Raw genomic sequence first — 19,500 nt, forward strand, 5'->3', positions numbered from 1 at the left:
CAGCTGTATTTTGAAGATGATTAGTTCTCTTTGCTCCCCTCAGTGTTTTATTACTGTCCGCTTTCAAGGTCTGAATGGCAATGCCTGATTTTGATTTATGAGATACTGAATGTGCACAGAGTAAACGTAAGTCAAACAAAACTCAAAATGTAATTAATTCCTCGATCAGTAGCATCCAGCTAGTTGAACTTTTCACTGTTTATCAGTGGTCATATTATTTTCTTTTCATAAATAAAGATGGTGCTCTGTGCATTCATAGATCATAAGCTGGAGATTTCTCAAGGGTCAAAGCTGTTACTTAGGACATGAATAAGGGGAGTGGATAATCAGTCTACCTCTTTCATTGTCCTTAAAATGTCTTTATCTTCAAAAATCCAAATGAGCAATATTTCCTCCAACATGTATAGGAAAGGTGCTGTAGCACACAAGAGAATAGGATGTTAATAAGATTGCCATACATATAGTACAATTCAAATTCAAATATATTGTGATGTAAATTAGTTGCTAGGAGGCAACAGAAAGCAGAAAAAGGTGTGTAACTCTCTGAGGCAGCCTTGGGCTGCATAGTCTCTTCAGTTTCTACATTGCAATCTAGCAGTGTTATAGAGGATGCATGCCACTCTGAACCTCTCTTCAGCTCAGAATAGCACAGAAGCAGGGAACTCCCATAAATGTCCTTTCTGCCAGCCCACCATTGCTTGTCTACAAGTCTTGAATCAAGCTTTGGATGGAGAATTTAATATGTTGTTCTTGCTGGAATGAAGTAGGTGAAATATGTCAGCAGCCATGTCTTCGTGTTCTAATAGTTAAGAAATGCAGGTGGACTGGGACCGCTTGTTGAGCTGCTGCATTCGAAGAACAAAGAAGTCAGAAGAAATGCCTGTTGGGCTGTCATGGTCTGTGCAAGTGATGAACTGACCGCTGCTGAACTGTGCAGGCTAGGGTGAGTAGAAATAATATCAAGGAGCAGAGGGAGGATTTTAATGATATAACTCTATTAAATTGATCTTTACGTATTAATAACAGAAGGACAAAGTTAAGCTGTGCTGTTTGGTAAGCAGAAACTACTTCTCTATTGCCAATGTTATGGATGAAATGGTACTGATTTTACAGAAAAGCTGCAAACCTGAACAAAGAACTGTCAGGAATTATAAAAATATTTATTGTTTCTGTAACCAAATTAGGCTTTATATTGAAGATGTACTTAGATCAGTTAAAAATAGGGAGTACAAGTGTCCCATACATTTGAAACTGAAATTAAAGTTTCAGACTAAGTTCATAATGCAGTGAATTGTATTTAGTACTCAAGTGCTAATTTTTGTTAAAGAGCCCTGATGAACTGCAGATGTGCCAAACTATCATTTTAAAGAGAATCTGCAATATTACTTCCAAGAAACTCCAAGTTCCGTATGTTAATATTTAAATTAGAGAAGCTGTTTTAGCTAAGAATTATGTCTCAAGACTCATATATGGGGTGATTCTTTTATTGTTAAATATATATAATTGCCCTGCTCCCTCTGCTGGACACTTCTCTGGCTGCTGCACAGGTGCTTGCAGCCCATCTGTGAGGGAATTCTGCAGTCAGACCTCAGTAGCAGATCTGGAGACCTCAAAGGTCTCCTATCTGGCTGCCCCCTGTGACTGAATCAGGCCCACTGATATATTCCAGCTTGTTCATTGTGTACTGGCTATAAGAGGGTTTTACAACTTCTGAGGTAACCTCTGCTGGTGCTGAGGTATCCTTATAAATAGAAGAATTTTCTAGTTTTAAAGGTCCCTTACAGAAATTTTGTCTAATTATATCTTGTCCTAAGTGGAATTGAATAACCACCTTTTTATTGCAGTTTATTTTTTAACTTACTGAATTTTGTATCAGAAATAGCATATCCAGCAGGAGCAGGGAGGTGATTGTCCCCCTGTACTCAGCTCTTGTGAGGCCACACCTCAAGTACTGCGTTCAGTTTTGGGCCCCTCACTACAAGAAAGGCATTGAGGGCCTTGAGCATGTCCATGGAAGGGCAACGCAGCTGGTGAGGGGTCTGGAGCACAGTCCTTATGAGGAGTGGCTGAGGTAAATGGGATTGTTCAGTCTGGAGAAGAGAGGGTACAGTGGAGACAGTGTCACTCTCTACAACTGCCTGAAAGGAGGTTGTGGTGAGCTGAGGGTCAACCTCTTCTCCCAGATAATAGCCAAGGAAAAGAGGAAACGGCTCAAGTTGCAGCAGGGAACTTTCAGGTTGGATAATAAGGAAAACTTCTCAAAAAGAGTGGTCAGACACTGAAATGGGGTGTACAGGGAGGTGGTGAAGTCATTGTCCCTGAAGGTGTTCCAGAACTGTGTAGACATACTAAGGAACATGATTTAGTGGGCAACACTGGTGGTAGGTGGACAATTGGACAAGATGATCTTACAGGTCTTTTTCAGCCTTGATGAGTCTATGCAATTTCTCATGCTCCGTGTAAATTTCTCTATTTCCTTTTCATGACAAAGTAAAAACATTGAACCGCTCTTTGTTTTGAACTGGTATCATTCTGTCACACATCTCTAAATTTCTCTCTGTTATTTATGCTATGTTGAAATGTTGTCTCCCAGCCTGGAGGAGAAGGTATTTCAGCTGAGGTCATGCCACCATCAACCTAAGCTCAGTAATTATTTTCCATATCTTGCATATAGCACTGTTCTTATTTAATCCCTTCTTGGTGGCAGTGTCAGAGTAGGGCTCTAACTTATATGTCCTTCCAGTTTGGCAGCATGTTATTGGTAATAATACATTAAGCATAATTTTTCAACCGGTCAGGCACTACTTCATGTTATTTTCATATAGATCACATTTCTCTGACTTGCTCTTGACTGTTCAAATAGGAATATTTGGAAAGCCTTATTAAAGTCACAACATATCTCAAAGTCAAGACATACTTCACATATACACCTTGTGCCTATACATTAAGGCAGTTACCCTATCACAGAAAGGATTAAATTGGCTTTATGTGATTTGTTTATAACCATACATAACGGTTATTTCTAGCCACCTTATCTCTTGCACGCTTGCAAATTGATTGGTTAGGATTCTGATATGATATTCTTTGGACACTGAAATTTGGTTGAATGATCTCCATCATTTCCTTGTTCATTCTTTTTAAATCTAGATACTGTCTATGCCCTTCTCCATTCTTCTGGCTCCTAGCCTGTCCTCCCCAAATTTTCATTTAATTATAAATACTTTAGAAGTTGATTTTGCCATTTCAAAACACAGTATGGGTTAATTATCAAGCACTGCTAACTTTGTCTTCTGAAGCTTACATGTTATACCTACTGCTTCTACCTTCTTGTTAATATTGCTGTTAGGCATCTGTCTGCAACCATTTTATCAAAACTGAAGCAAGAAAGGCAGAGGACGCTTCAGTCTTTTCTGTGCCATCTGTTATGAGTTTTCTTCCCACACTGAGTCATAGGCTTACATTTTTCTCTTTGATTTGTAGTATATGAAACATTTATTTTTGTTTCGGGCCCCTGAATAGTTGTATCTCAATTTGCCTGCGGGCTTTGTGATTTTTGTCCCTTACTTTTTCTTCCCTGCTGGAAGTCTCCATATTTCTATTTCTGCTTGAGTCCTTTCTAGGTTTTCAGATAGTCACAGAATTGTTAGTGCTTCTGCATTTTGTCCCTTTTTGTCTTGTCTTTCCTCCATGTGAGGCCAGTGTGCCTCTAATGGCGTCTTAGACATTCCTATACTCACTAGACTTCATTAATTTTCCCTTTGAAAATTCTTCCCTTCATTATCTTACATTGTGATTATCTGATCTTGTTGAGATTTTCTTCATGACAAACAGTCTGTATGGTTGTTCTACTATTTTTTCCCAGTACTGTCTTCTAAAAGAGATGACTGTCACTTGCCTTGTCTGCCAAATTTGCTCTCTGAATTTCATTTGACATACTTTCAGAAGTCTATCTTGTAAATGTCCACAGCTGAGGCTCCCTGTGTAGTTCAGAGAGAGAAATTATGGAGTTCATTTTATATATACAAATATATATAAAAAATGCATATATAAAATTTATTCCTTAGAATATGAAGAACTTCTGCTTGCATGTATAGACATCCACATAAATTTGAATAAGTACACACACACTTGTTTTTTTTCCTGGTTTTATTATTACTATTATTATTATTATTATATTTTTTATTTTTTTTATTTCATTCCTAAACAGTTCCAAAACTGAACTGTTTTTCTCCTGCTTCAGCTTCCTTTCTTTTCCTATAAAGTTTTTCCTAAGTTTCACAAGCTGAAAGCTCTCAGTATGTGGATTTCAGTGCTGAGAAATGAATCCTTGCACTCCAGCGTACCCACGATTACTTGTTTCTGCTTCCATGCTGCTGAAGTACCACCAGCCTGGTTGTGCTACCACAACTGCTTATACTTCCATGCTAAGCTGAGCTCAGTGCATGTTTGCCAGTTTCTTTCCCAGCCCAGGAGCATTCTGATAAAAAATTGTGGCACCCTGAAAGCATTTCTTCTTGTAACTGTTTAACTGCTGAAAAGAATTGGTTTTGCTTTTGAGCACTGCAAGGCATTTTTTCTTCTCTAGAGAAATAATTCAGTGTAGCACAGCAAGACATGCTGGTCTAAAGAGCATTAGGGTAGCTCTTAGAAATAAGTCTGTCTTGGCCTTCATAATGCTGAAAACTGTGTAATAACAATGAATTGGTACTTAATGATGAATTAGCCATTGTGTTTTGTTTCACAGTGCACTAGACATTCTAGAAGAAATTAATCTGTCAACAGGGCGCAGAAATAACTTCAGTGAAGCTGCTCTGGAAAGGCTACTTGATAACAATCTTTCCCAAAAGTACAGCCAAATGGGATATTTGTCATCAAGTAATGTCATTACTGATGGATTCTATGATTATGGTAAGGTAAGTTACTTTAAATTACTTTGCTTAGAAACAATAAAATTTTCTTCTCCATTTTGAAAAAGAGGACTGTAGCAAAAGCCTGCACCTGACTACCTAAAATAACTCTACATGTTTTCTTGTTATGCTCTCTCCCAGGTTTTATAATAATTGCTTTTGTTTATCTTTCTTTTTGGAGAAATCTCATCATATTTATTCTATCCCCCAGTTACAGTCTTCTTCCCAATCACTTCCCAATCCTGGGTAATTTGTTGAGCTCGTAGTTCCTTACCAGAGCCTTTCTCAGAAGTTAATTCTTCTGGTATCTTTCACTGTAGTTTACTTGATACCAATCTGACACTGAATGACCTATAGACTTTTGTTTATTTTTACATAAAGAAGGGTTCATATTTTCACCTTGGTCATGACCCTTTCTCCCACACAGCACTGTTGATGTATGAAGACTGACTCCACTATGTATCGCCAGTTACTATGTTCAGTTTAAATCAGGGAAGGACTTTTCAAAATGCCCAAATAAATTAGAAATACTAGTCTTACTGAAAGATCAGTGAAATACATGCTTTTAAAGCATTTACCTACTTTTGAAAATTCCATCCTAAATTGTAATATTTTCAACTCAGGAATATTTCCTTATCCAAGATTTTAGAATGGCATAGTGACAATAATTACAAGTTAAATTATTTATAAACATTTTTTTTCTAAGAAAATTGAGGAAGGAAAATGCAAATAGGGAAAAGACTGTTTTTTTGTATATTTAGAATGAGTTTTATAAGTTCTCATGTAAGTCTTCTGTTAAAGATTAGAAATTCTACGTGACTCTTTAGAACTATTTTTTGTCTTCATTTCTAACTGAGAACACCACCTTATTTTTTGCCATTATTTTCTTGTAGATAAAACCTGGCATAAAGCTTCTGTCTTTGGAGGAACTGAGTAAACAAGAGCTTACTGACCGTCGGGCCATAATCTTCATTAATCCAAGGCCACAAGAAGAGTGAGTCATCTAATAATAATTATTGCAGCAACTCATTTTTTCCATCATTTCCACTATTTCCAATATGAAAGTAATCTATAGTTTATAATGTAAGAGATCTATTTTAATTTCAATGGAGTGCTACATGTCCTAACAGGCAAGAGATTGGATTTCATAAAATAAAAATGTGTACAATCAATATTTTTCCCCTATAGACAGAAGAGATTTATTCACTTGATTTGATCTGTTTTAGTTAGAAAACTTAGTGAAGAAGACTCATTCACTGAAACTCTTTGGTTTCTCATGGTGGGACATCAATTTTATTAATAGCTATAACAAAGCTTGCCATCTGCCATAATAATTATGCTATCAAAACTGAATATCAACATGCAACAATGAAACCTATGATTTGATAATCTTGTACAGACAAAAGCATGGCATTTTAAGCACAACATCCCAGGAGGCAGCGCAAAGCTTTCAGGCTTGGTAGAGAATCTGTGACAATTCCTTCTCTGTTTAAGTGGAAGCTAGCCTAACAAATCTTCTTAGATTTGGATGCAGGAAGTTGGTATTGGCCTTGTTTAACTGGGAGTCATTTCGTATAAACAGTCTCACAGATCAAAGAATGCTCTACCAGTATTTTGCAAGTCCAAAATCATCTTCTCTGTCAACACATCACATATTTGGTTTACAGTATCATAAGCTTCCCTTTTAAGCTTGTATACAACACCATAAAGATGTCTGAGAATAATCTATGACAAATTAACCTTTCATGCTCTTTGTTGATCCCTAAGCTTGTCTTTTAACTATTGGGTTTTCTTTCTTTGACTTTCATACAGCTTATTGCCTTGGCACCTTAGAATCAGTCCTACTACTCAGTTACTTTTGTGTCCATCACTGGTATCCTATACTCCATTTTTGATCCCTGAATCCATATTATGTTTATTGCTATTATTTCTTCCTTTTGTATATTTCTTATTAATATATTTACTGTCCTTCAGATTCATAGCTCTGTTTTCATAATTTAACATGCAAATACTATCTTACAAGTAATACACAAAAACATCTTACTTCTTTGCAGTGCCCGTGCAGTAGAGGAAAAGCCACAGCATTTATCTTCTGCACAGACTACTTTGTCACCTTTTACTTCAAGTAAAAGCAGTAGAGAAAAAGTAAGGTATGGTCTCAAAATTTACTAGTTGTCAGCGTTCTGTTGTTTTGCTAAAGTTAAAAATAGAATTCTGATTGAAAATAGTAATAGTTTCCTAACAGAGTACTGTAGCTGAAATACAATCTTCAATAGGTTTTCAAAGCCTTTCTTTCACATCCTAATTGCAGTAATCTTCCTTTGTTTATCTTAGTATTGTTTGTCCTCCCCATATTGTATTTGAACATCTCCCATTTATTTGGCTGTTTTTCCTTTTGATATCCCTAGGAGGCAGTGAAATGCAATTATTTTGCAGCGTGGCAATTAAGCTACAGGGAAATTCGGGTAGTTCTTTCTCAGTGTAAAAGTTACATGCGTGAATGAAAAGTCCCTCTACTACCTGATCTTCATAGTCTTTCTTCATAGATTAAATTTCTTCCATTGAAATTCCACAAGTGACTAAAAGCAGTGAAGAGCGTGTTCAGTACTATCTCAACTTTGACAGCAATGAGCCTAAAAATGCCTCACTCACTCATGGAGAGCCCCCTCTGACCCGTACAGTACACTAGGTACAGTCTTACCAGTCATTTCTGTGGGACTGATCTGTTGAGCATGTTTTCTTCTACCAAATAGGTGCAAACCTCCAATCTCATGGAAAATTCTTTCCTTCTTGTATGGAAAGAGGATTTGAGCCTGCCCCTGCTTGATAGCTGGGGCTTAGCAGTCTTATTCTGGTTTGCTGTAGCTTTACTAGCTTCCCTAATGAGGCATAACAGATGAAATAGTAAGCTCTGTCTGAGGCATTTCCCTGAGAGAGTTCAGATCAAAGTTCTCATCCTGGTCTTAATGACTTTTAATAAAAAATACTGAATTTGTATTTTGTTACTGTGAAAAAAAAAAAAGTGAACCACAGCCTCCCAGCTGAACTGACTCATGTGAAACAGCTGCACATTCACTAGTTCCAGGCAAATGTTCAGGACAGCAAAACCAGTCCAAGCAGAGCCTTCTTGCAATCAGGGGGATAGTGTCTAATCCTTTATAGGAATATGATGCAGCCTACAACTGTACTTGGTTCTACTGTTAGCTAGGTTAGGGACACAACCATTTATCATGTTGGTTTCTGTGGATTTCAGTCCTGACTTCCAAATTTACCTACTTTTGTGGTATAGTGGTCCTTGGCTACTTCTCATGGCTGTGAATTCTTGTCACTGATAGCATTACAGAATACTGTTTCAGGGTTTCAAAAAGGCGAGTGTCTGTCATAGGAACAAGCGTACCATGGTTGCAATTTTCAGCTTGGAGCTCATCCATGAACTATGATATGCTTCTGTCTATGCAGACCTTTTATTGATAGAGGTAATTGCTGATTTCTTTGTATTTCTGTGTTTGTATGAATCTGTCTGTGCTTGGGAGATTAAATGTGCCATAAAGAAAGACTAGGGAAAATTGGAACTTGCTTTGTGATCTCAATAGCTTTAATGGCACCTCCAGTGGAGGAAAAACAGGAACTATCTGGAAGAAGGTCTTTTGTCTGCATAAGCTGCAGTAGAGAAAAAGCTTTAAGGTGTTACACTCTGAATTATATTCATTTAGAAATGAAATGCCAATTTTTGGTAGATAATAGCTGCTGATGTTCAAGTGTTGAGGTTCTGACTTCAAACCTAAGTGTGGGATTAATCTAGCCAAAAGTTACTGACTCACAATTTGGCTAGTAATTCTGTAAGTACTTCTGGAATTCAGCTTAAATCATTTCATATTAAATACCTGAAATGAGTCCATGGGGTTTAACCCAGTAGCAGCTGAGCACCACACAGCTCTTTACTCCCTTCCCCCCAGTCAAGAGAATAAGGCTGAGGCTGGAAACAAAGTAGAACTCATGGGTTGACACAAAAACTGTTACGACAGAGAAAAGAAAAGGGAAAAGAAAAAAAGCAATAATAAACGCTTGGATGTCGTGCAAGGTTCTTGTTTCAGGACGCAGAAGAGTGGATGTGTATTTAGTCTCTTACAGGCCTACTCTAACGTCTGCTAATTTGAATGGTCCTCCTGGTGCCCGTCCCATGTCTATATCAGTTTACTTCAAGGGAGCAGAAGTAATGGGGGAATACCAAGCCAAAAATATTTGCTCTGGACTTGTGGGCATTTCTGTCATTTCAGGAGATGCTCTAGAGACTGAGACTATTTTGCACGGTCTCAAAGTGCACAGCTTAGAGACCTGTTCTGACAAGATAATGTGTTTGTTTATTAGTGTGTGAGGACACTCTTGGATACTTGATTTTTAATGTACAAGAGCTGTAATACCTCCTATTTCCTTATGTTGCCCCATAATGTCAGAAGTGAATGTTGGAGGTATGGCAGTAGGGGTTGAACCTTCCCACCAATATCCTATTCCAGATGGCAGCAGAGGGACAGTCTGACAAAATGGTGACTGACATGAAAGTGTATGTGAAGCAATGGTGTGGAAAAAATTGCACCCACTGATGTTCATTGGTGCTTGCTGAATGTTTCTGGAGACCAAAACGTGGACGTGAGCCAAGTGAGTCAGTGGGTGATGCATTTCAGCAGTGATGTCAGTGATGTGAGAGGCAAGCCATGTTCTGGGCAGCCATGCAGATTTTTGTGAGCACAGCGTGCAGGCTCTTGTTCATTGCTGGTGAAAATGCACAACTAATGGTGGAGACTATGCTGAAAAATAGTGTTCTGTAGCTGAGACTTTGCTCTATCAAAAAGTGTTACTATGCTCTTCATATCTGTTGGAGTTTCCACGGAAATATACAGGAGGCATTACTATTGGAGTAACCAATGTGATTTGTGTCAATTACACAGTAAATGACTGCATTGTTAGCAATTGTAATTCTTTTGGAAAGCAGAAATTTTTATTTAGGAAAAAACAAATTCCTGGCTCAATTTTCCCATAGTAAACTTGCAGGGATACAAAGACTTCTTTCTTCAAGTATAAAATAATTGCTTTTGAATGTCATAATCAAGTTGCATGATTTATAACCCCATTGTCATTCATTTTGAATCCATAATTCATACATCATTATTACTATTAATTTGTAAGATATATGGAAGTTACTTGAAGGTCAGTGGCTGACTCCAAGTCTTAAATGTGCTTATGCTTTTTTCTACATATTTTTTTCCTTTAATCATACATTTCTGTTCAACATTATTTTGCAGAGTACTACTGAACACAGTTTAAAACCATTGTTTTTGAAAAGTGATACTGGTTTATATAAACTGTAGTTGAAAGCTAAGAGAAAGGAGAATTATAATTGTCTGTTGGAAGTGTTTGAATTAGATGTAGAGAAAGTGCCTAGCTGATAGTTTGACATGTATTTGCATAGACAGATAGCAACATTTTGGATCAAACAGTTGCCTATCTGATATATACAGTGGCTGAACTAAAATGCTATCTTTAATGTAGACTAATAAATTTCTTGCATGCTGTATTCTTATAGAGCACTTTCTTGAGGAAAATACTTTCCAGTGCTCATTTTCTCCTTTTTGAAAGACAGGCGAGAAATTTGATAGTGGACAAAAGGAAAGAAAATAGGAGTAATTGGTGTTCTTTGGTGTCAGGGTAGTCCACTGGCTGCCATTTTCCTCATGCTGGCTCTCTGGAATCCCACAGGACATCCATACTGAACTTGCAACATGAATCCTAGCCCAGTTAATTCTCCTCTGCAGTATTGCTCTGCAAAAAAATTGCAGCATATTATAGAATCACAGAATCATAGAATGGTTTGGGTTGGAAAGGACCCCAAGGATCATCAAGTTCCATCCCCCTGCCAGAGGCAAGCCACCGACCTCCAGATCTGCTACTAGAGCAGGTTGCCTAGGGCTCTATCCAACCTGGACTTGGACACCTCCAGGGATGGGCATCCACAGCCTCTGGGCAGCCTGTGCCAACACCTCACCACACTCTCTGTGAAGAACTTCATCAGGAGCAGTAAGGCAGTTTTCAGAGATATGGGTGGATTTTTTGTTTTGTTTTTCGTTTTGTTTTTCCCAGTATCATAATTCCCATAATAAAATAAAATGTGAATAAAAAAGAGGGTGTGAAAGGGTTAGTAGAGGCCTACTGTGATGGTCACTGTTCATTTTATAGCCTTCAGCTGTGAGACAGTGATGCTGTTCCTTATGAGACAAATTTTTAGACAGACATGATGAACTGTTGAGGAAAAGGACAGAGACAGATGTGGAAGACATTAAAAGACACTTCACCAAGGAACAGAATGTAGTTGTACCTTCAGAAAGTAAGCAGCAAGAGACCAAAGCAATAGGAGAAGGGTGGGTACCCTTCTCTCGAATTTTTTCTTCCAGAAAAATTGGGATGAAGGGGAATAAAAGTGATCCAATAGTCATTTGAATAAAAAGGAATAGGAAATAAGTCCTCCAGTTGTAACACAACCACTTAGCACACTTCTCACTGGGAAGAGAAAGTTTCGGGAGGATAAAGTAGAGGAGCAGGGGAGAAAGATGTCAAAGAGCAAGAAATATTCCATCTATAAAAGTCTATTATTTTGAAAACCAGCCAAATTGAGCACAGGGCAGGTGGGAGTAGATCATTTTGATGTTGTTGTCTTTAATAAGTTATTCTCAAGCATAATACGTAAGTGCATAAATGGAGAAGTAGTTGTTTGATCTACTGTTATAAGGTCCCCTGGCTATAGAGTCAAAACAGATGAAGAAAACAGTTTGCCAGCATTTTTAGAGTGTGAGTGTAATTAATAACCAGAACAGTTTATTTAAGACAGTGGTGAATTTTCTATATTTTGAAGATTAAATCTTAATTGGTTGTCCTTCTAAAAAATGTGCTTTTTGAAATCTAAGAAAAGGGCTTTTTGTGAATATAATAAATCTTAATAGGTAAAAGTTGAAAAATATTCTGAAGACAAATTGCTTGAATTAGACTGCTGATAATGGTAAATGCCTTTCTGCTTTGTACAATGCCTTTTTAAGTCTTAAGAGTGCCATTCATTGTAAAAATTTTAAGAATAATTTGAAGAGCATACAGTAATTATATTGTACCCTGGAGCACACTCTCTTGTGGCCCTTTCTTTCTTTTCTTTTTTCTTCCGAGAACGCTGGAAGTATTATGGATTAAGAAAAAAAAAGAAATGAAAGGAGTTCCGTCTTATTTCCCAGTAGAATTACTCAAGATCTACACTGAAAAAAGACATAATGCTTACAAAACACAAGTTCTATGCATTCCCACAAATAAAAAAAATCCTAAAATGTCTGATTGTATGGATCTTAATAATAGCCCCAGTGAGATACTGATTTTGTAGTTCCCATGAAACCTGTGAAATGCACAGTGTTTTATTGGAGGAAAGCAAGCATTTCATTTATTCTTCTGCTAGTTCATTATGGGACCTGTTCAGGATTTGGACTTTAGGAGTAACAGTACTCTATTTACTTTATATTTATTTATTTATTTGTTTATTTATTCTGTGTAAGAAAAGGGAAGGGGAAAAAAGAGGAAAAAATGAAAGAAGTTATTATGTCTGAAGTCCCAGATGAAATAGATCTAGAAGATGCACAGTGGCAGCCACCACCTGACTTTGTGTTAATGAATTACATTAATGATGCTTCCAAGACAATTCTACCACTCAGCACTACTCGGGAACAGGTTGTGGCTCTTGCACAGTGAGTACCTCATTGTATTTCCATAAATAATGCAAGTAAGTTGATATTGGTAAAATAACAGTTTTCACAGGACAACTTTTTCAAGTTTGTTCTTTTTCCTACCCATAATTGGAATGCAGGTCAGCTTTGGCTCAGTATTTTAACATGGATTTTGATTTTAAGATTCTTCTTTCTTATTTTGTTATAATTAGTTTAAAGTACTTAAATAAAGTATCATTGGCAACAAAAAGGCATAATTTTCTCACTCTGAAAATATTCATGTTGGCATTTTCGGGTTTTTGACGTTTATATATCTGCACTGAGCCTTTCCAGTGAGCATTTCTGATAAATCAGGATTTCCAGCATCTTATTGTAAACTTTCCTGGTTGTTCTATAAATGAATGCACAATGAAAACTGTATTTAAAGTCTTTTTATATATTATAACTGTGAGAATTTCCTTTTATTAGAGAGCTTGTTTCATGAAATACATACCCTCTCCACATTGCACCTATTTTGTGATAATACAGATGGCCCTTATTCTTAATTGTCATCTTAGCTGTGATAATGCCCTGAAGGCTGTTGAACAGCAATCAAACATTAGGGGAGTAATTAATGTTTTTTTTTTTTGTTCCCTGGATTTTTAAAACAAACAACTAGAAAGAAGCATCACTTGCCATTATTTTCTTACTGCTACTGGGGATAGCCCAGCACAAAAAAGTGCTATGAGCCTTTCTGTTGACTCCGGTGGGTTTTGGATGAGGGTTATAAAACTGACCCGAATGCAGAAATTGAGTGCTCTGCAGGAGAAGGTCCACATTCCCAGAAGGTGCCCTTTTAATTCCTTGTATGTGGAACTTCATATAATTGCCACTGTCTATGCATGCACCCAGTTAGTGTGATGTAACCATTGCTGGAAAAAAAAAGTCTGTCATTAACCAAACATTATCAGTGAAGGAAAAACTGCATAATATTTGAGACTGCTGCAACTTGTATCTGTTCCTTGCCTTAGGATCTTTCTTGCTCTGTTGGTTTAGAAACTCCTTGGGAGAAGAAATCTCTCGTATTTTGTTTTCTACACCAAAAGCACAAAACACTTTTTAAAGGAATTTTCAGGTGCTACTATAATTAATATCCTGATGGTTTAATGGTGCCAGAACATTGTGATGACGTGTGTACAGGCAGTTGTTATCAATGTGTGATTCATTAGTAGCATTGGCCACTCAGCCTGGGCACCAATCACCGTCATCTCCAAGCAGTGTGGTTTCTTTTATCTTCTCCTCAGTTTAACCTTCGCTATCTTAGCAGTTTCCTGACTGCCTCCTGAATCCGAAGAGTTTGGCGTCAGATCCCGCCGAGTCTCTCAAAATTTGTTTTTTCTTTCTACTAACCTCATTTGTAGTGAAGCAGTCTGCTCTGATATGAGGAATGACTTCTCTGTGGATTGCAAAATTTGACAAGACAGGTATTCATCCTTAGCTGTCCAGCTGTGTATAAATTACGCTGCCTTTCTCAAAGTGGAACTCATAAAATGCTCTTTCAAATCTACTCTTCAAACATACAGATGAAATATTTGCAAATACACAACCTGGTGAAACGATTATCAGGAACTGAAGTAAAATGTTTTCTGTGGGGATTTGTATACATGTGCTGCATTTTCTGTGTGTGCCTGGGTGGCACATGCTGGATGGTCAGGGAAGGAGGAGACAGCTAGCTGCAGGAGCCCCAGCATGTCAGTGCTGTGTTTGCTGGGAGGAGGCTGCCGTGTTTTAGGGAATGCACCACGGTGCTGGCTGCCTCCTTTTAAATGAGCACAGCACATCTTCATGCACGCACAGGAGTAGTGTGCATTTGTAAGCTCAGGGGGCTTTGCTCCCTCTATTGAGAGCTGGCTGCAGACATCTGCAGCACTAGGGTCTGCTTGGAGGCCCCTGCTTCTTCAGGCTTCACGATACTGCATTCAGTCTGCTCAGCAATAATGCCCCGCACTGCTGCTTACCAGCACTTCCCTAGGCCCTGGATTTTTAGGATCAAGACCCCTTGAACTGCTTTGCGTGCACTGAGGCCAAAACCTGTTTGCATTTGTTTACTATGGGTGCAGTGATGCAGAAGTTTCCTCCCAGTCTAAGGTAGTGGCTGTCATGTCAGCTCTGCAGCACCTTGCCCAAAGTTACAGCCCTCAGTAATATCCATGACTTTGGCTGAGGACACTGTGAGGAACAAAGGTGTGCACATAGAGGAGCTGTGGCAGAGGGGAGGAGAAGGTGTCTGCAAAAGGAGTAGGGACCTACTAATCAGAGTTGCATCCTATCTGTGCGCTGTCACCCAGAAGACATTCTTTTGGCAGTGCTTGTGCAGCTTGTGAGTTCTGATCTTCTCTTTCTTCAGTTGAACTAGTATTTTTTTAAGGATGAAGGCATCCTGCTCCAAATGTCGGCCTTGGTGTAAGAAAACACATGTAGCGATTGAGGTATGCTTTCTGGATGTAGTTGCTTTCCTATGTTGTGGATATTGTCTATGGCTTTATTTTTGTCACACATTTTGCCTTAATTACAATTTCAAACAAACACTGGGGCTGGGGATTGTGATACATTACTCAAGTAATCTGCAAGCTGCAGAGATGAACATTAGCTTCTCAACTATTTACTCAGTGATTTCACTTTTGATGATGATGATCTCTGAGTACTTGATGCCCACACTAGACTCCCCAGAATCACAGCTGGCAGCTTTGTCTTTGTTCTGTGACATACGTGAGTGACCTGAGCTATATTTAACTTTAGTTAATAGTTAAAAAAACAGTTACCAAACAAAACAATTACAGCATTCATTGCAACACTATTAGTTGTGTATTGTTCTCTTACTGCTTCTGTACTGTTCATTTTGTGATAAATTCAAGAGGCACTGTAGGTTTAATCGATCCTGGTGTGCATTGGAACAGGTTTGTTGCAGACAAGATGGGTGGTGCAATTGAAAGAGACAAACTACACAATTTCAGCTGGGAGCTTCACATAAGTGAAATACAATTTGAACTGAAATCCAACATTGTGCCTATTGGGAAAGTGAAAAAAGGAACTTTTTACCACAGGGCTTTACTTTTCAAGGTATGTTAACATTTACTTTACAACATAATTTATTTTTTGCCAAATGGATATTAAAACTAGAGTATATTTGCATCTGTGTAACCTAATATTTATATTAATGTAATATCTTGTGTATATGTCTAAGTCTACAGAAATATATACATATTTTACTGGCAGAATTGATTTCCCAGTGAACGAAAGCCAGCACTGCTTCTTTTTGTAAACATTCTTTTTGTCATTAAATTGTCTTAAGTGATATCAGCAAAGCACTTGATAAATAGCAAAAAGCCAAGATGTTGATTTGCTAGTCAAAACATTTTATATTTTCTGTAAACCGTAGAATATCGAATTATGCAGTTTCCTGGGATTTTTGTTTGTTTTCTTTTGTTATGCTGCAAATGTAAATGTGTTGGGACGATTTCTATTCATTATCTGTCCACTATTCTTTGACAATGTGCAACAGCCTTTATGTTCTAGTTGCATAGACTGGAAAGCTTTGTTTTTTCCTCTGTCTTCGTGTCAGCCTGCTCTCTGTCCACACCTTCTTCCTTGGCTGTTGGGTAGCTGGCCTCTTCTCCTCCTTGGATGAAAAGAAGAGAAGGGCTTAGATATTAAGTGGGAGGGACCTAAGAAATAGTATAGTGACATCCACGGGGAGAGAAAGTTCCTAACATATTTTGTGTAGAGAAGGAATTAATTGTGCTGAAGCATTGCCGATGTTCTCTCACCCTTCACTCTCCTCCTACCATTATGTTTCCAAAGAAATATTTCTATAATTTTAAGAGACAGGACAAATCCTGTCTCTTAAAGCCGCTGCAATCTCAGCATGGAATGTCTTTGTCAGTTTGTAAAAAGTTAAAAATCTTTCAGGATTTTATTTGCAGATGCATTCTGAGAGTGTTTTCTGTAGCTGGAAGCCATTGCAGCACTGCTGCGAGCAACACAGAACTGAGGCCATGGAGGGGTTCTATTTAGCAGGCACTCACCTCATGTTTTATTGCTTCATACGCTGAAGGTGCTGAAAAGCGAGAGGTGTGCTTTGGAGTGAAGCAGCAACCCTAAATTTAACACTGATAAAAATGTTACATTCCCACACTTAATAGTGCATACGAAGTATGCAAGGTACACATATCATTACTTGTGTTAATGGTTCTTCAGAATATTATGCAGAACTTCCAGGAAGAAGAGTAACTTTCAGCTCAATGAAGATGCTGTTCTTCATTTGAGATCTGAAAGACAGATTGATGCATGAATATGTTGGTGTCTAAGAAGAGTAAAAACGAGCATTTTTAATATTGTGCATAGAACGTGGTAGAAACAGCACTTATAAGCAGCTGTATAAGCACAACCAACACTAAATATTTGCAATTTGGAACACCATAGATACTTACAGAGTCTGTATCAAGAAAGCTCTTCATGGTATTTCTTTTATTTTTAAGCAGCACTTGCTATAGCACAAGCAGAATGTATAAACTGATTAATGCCTTTTCTTTCTCTTTTAGGTGTTAGCAGACAGACTTGGAATTGGCTGTAGTTTAGTTCGTGGCGAGTATAACAGAGCTTGGAATGAAGTTAAGTTGATTGATGACTCTCCTCAAGGAGTAACTGGGCTTCTGCTTCCTCCTCAAGAGTATATTGTAGATCTGATGTTCATGCCGGGCTTTCTGATGAAGCAAGAAAGTGCAGAGGCAGATCAATACAAATATATTTAATCACACCCAAATTTCTCAAAAATAAGCCTTTTAAGATGATTATGTGCTATTATTTATGAAACAAAAGGGGGTTGTGGTCCAGCTGTCAAAAACAGCGTATCTACAGTCATTTGCTGAAAGGTGTTCTTCATTTTCCGAGAATACACTTTAGATATCTGCATTTGATATGTTGTCCTAAACATCAAATTAAACATATTTTATATAGCCAGCCTCAGTTCTTAGAAATTAGGGAGGGAGTGGAGGCCATTAATGGTGGTACTATTTCAAGACTATGATTAAAATCTAATAGATCAAGAATACTTGGTGTGAATACGTGGTATGTTGTGCTTATTAAATGGATTTAATTTCCAAACTACATTTTTCTTATGGTCCTTCACCTATTGGTGAAATAACAAGTCCTCTAAAAACAATTGCACACGTTTTTGTGTTAAGTAGCCCAAGAACTGAGAATTGGAAGAACTAAGATAACAGCATACTTTCAGCCTCTGGGGAAAACATCCCATTTATATTTCTTGGAACTTGCCATAATTGTAGATAATATTATACTATGGGTGAAAGCAAATATTGCTTGTCCTGGCACAGAGAAGGCAGATGATTGATAAATTATTGCTTGCAATCTCCCTCTAAATTCTTCATTTTTCACTTGAAGATAAAACGAGAAGGGAGCAGTTCTGAATGGAGAACTTGTATTTCTTACATCCATGGCTAACAGCAGTGCTGCCGAAGTGTGGTGGTTTATTGAAGTGAGGTAAAAACACTGACTACAACACTCCAGTAAACACTTCCTGGCTGAAATAGTCAGGAATGTACTGAAATAGAATATCCAAGGGAGCATCATTCGCGTGAGTTTACTTCATTGTGGAAAAGCAACAGGAAGTCCTGTACAAAAGTTAGTCCAATGCAGGCAACAAAGTGCAAAGCAATTTCAAAAGACCAGAGTGATGGTGATGAGGGATTTACTTCCTGCCCACCAAAAAAGTGATAAGGAAGTTTGGGGTCTGTGTTCTTTTAATGTTTTGATAATTGTCTAAGTACAGACCCTTGCATAGTAAGACACTTCAACAGTAAGGGTGGTGCGGCACTGGAACAGGTTGTCCAGAGATGTGGCTGATCCTGGAGACTTTCAAGGCCTGGCTGGATAAGGCCCTGGGCAACCTGATCTAGCTGTGGATGTCTCTGTTCACTGCAGGGGAGTTGAACTAGATGACTTCTAAAGGTCTCTTCCAACTCTAAGGATTGTATTAATTTATACCTTTCTAATGGATGTGAACCAGCAAAGCAGCAAACTGAAGGTGGTGGTGCTGTCAGTGGGATTTTGATATGAGAGGACCTTATGCCTTGACCCTGCACTTCTCTGTGTTTGCATGTTCTGCACAGGATTCTAAGTGGGTAACTCCGGGATTTTTAAACCAGTTTGCTGACTCAGAGATATTTCTGAGGGGTGCTTCTGTAGCTACACCAAGATACAGAAAAGGATTCTTCTGTTTTCCCCAAATTAGATGCAGAAGCAGCACAGACCGCTGGCAGCTGCAGTACCAGGGTTTGCACACTTCCCCTCTGTTGCCCTTTGTTTCTGATCAGTGGTAGGAGCATCCAGGTTAACTTCCACTTGTTTTATCTTTATGTTAGCAAGGGAATTAATGGAATTAATGCATTACAGATAGTTTCTGATTTTCCATTACTAAACAACAGCAACAGCAGAAGACTTCCAGTATGTCACTCCTTCTACTCCGTACTCCCTTGCATTGTAGAAATTGAATTATTTCTGCAGTAAATCTCAGTAACTGTTTAACTCTGGGACCTGAGAAGGATCCAGAGCTCATGGAGCAAAACAGATGTCTCTTTTCAGATCCAAGAGGAACTTTTAAAATCTATCTATCTATATATAAAACTTGGCTTCAGGCAAAAACAAACAAGTCTTGATGATGTACTAATTCATCCATAACTCCTTTGCATGAATCTGGACCTTTTCTATTACATGATTTCCTCCTCCAAAAATCCAACTTGTTATCAACACAGTGCCAAAATGGAGCCTGTGCAGAGGCAGCAGGC

At 38.1% G+C, this 19,500-nt stretch overlaps 1 protein-coding gene across 1 annotated transcript in view; it reads left to right on the plus strand.

The window, feature by feature from the left end:
* Nucleotides 1-17,493, plus strand: part of ARMC3 (armadillo repeat containing 3) — a 49,460-nt gene extending 31,967 nt beyond the window's left edge. The window contains exons 11-17 of the mRNA XM_065731576.1: nt 807-943; nt 4,745-4,913; nt 5,801-5,901; nt 6,962-7,057; nt 12,491-12,679; nt 15,595-15,757; nt 17,239-17,493. Coding sequence (XP_065587648.1) covers nt 807-943; nt 4,745-4,913; nt 5,801-5,901; nt 6,962-7,057; nt 12,491-12,679; nt 15,595-15,757; nt 17,239-17,448 — 1,065 coding nt within the window. The 3' untranslated portion in view covers nt 17,449-17,493. The remainder of the gene's footprint in view (nt 1-806; nt 944-4,744; nt 4,914-5,800; nt 5,902-6,961; nt 7,058-12,490; nt 12,680-15,594; nt 15,758-17,238) is intronic.
* The last annotated feature ends 2,007 nt before the right edge of the window (nt 17,494-19,500 follow it).

Source organism: Cyrtonyx montezumae, unplaced genomic scaffold (genome assembly GCF_038088225.1).
Source record: "Cyrtonyx montezumae isolate F1298 unplaced genomic scaffold, pur_monq_1.0 scaffold_14, whole genome shotgun sequence".
NCBI lineage: Eukaryota > Metazoa > Chordata > Aves > Galliformes > Odontophoridae > Cyrtonyx > Cyrtonyx montezumae.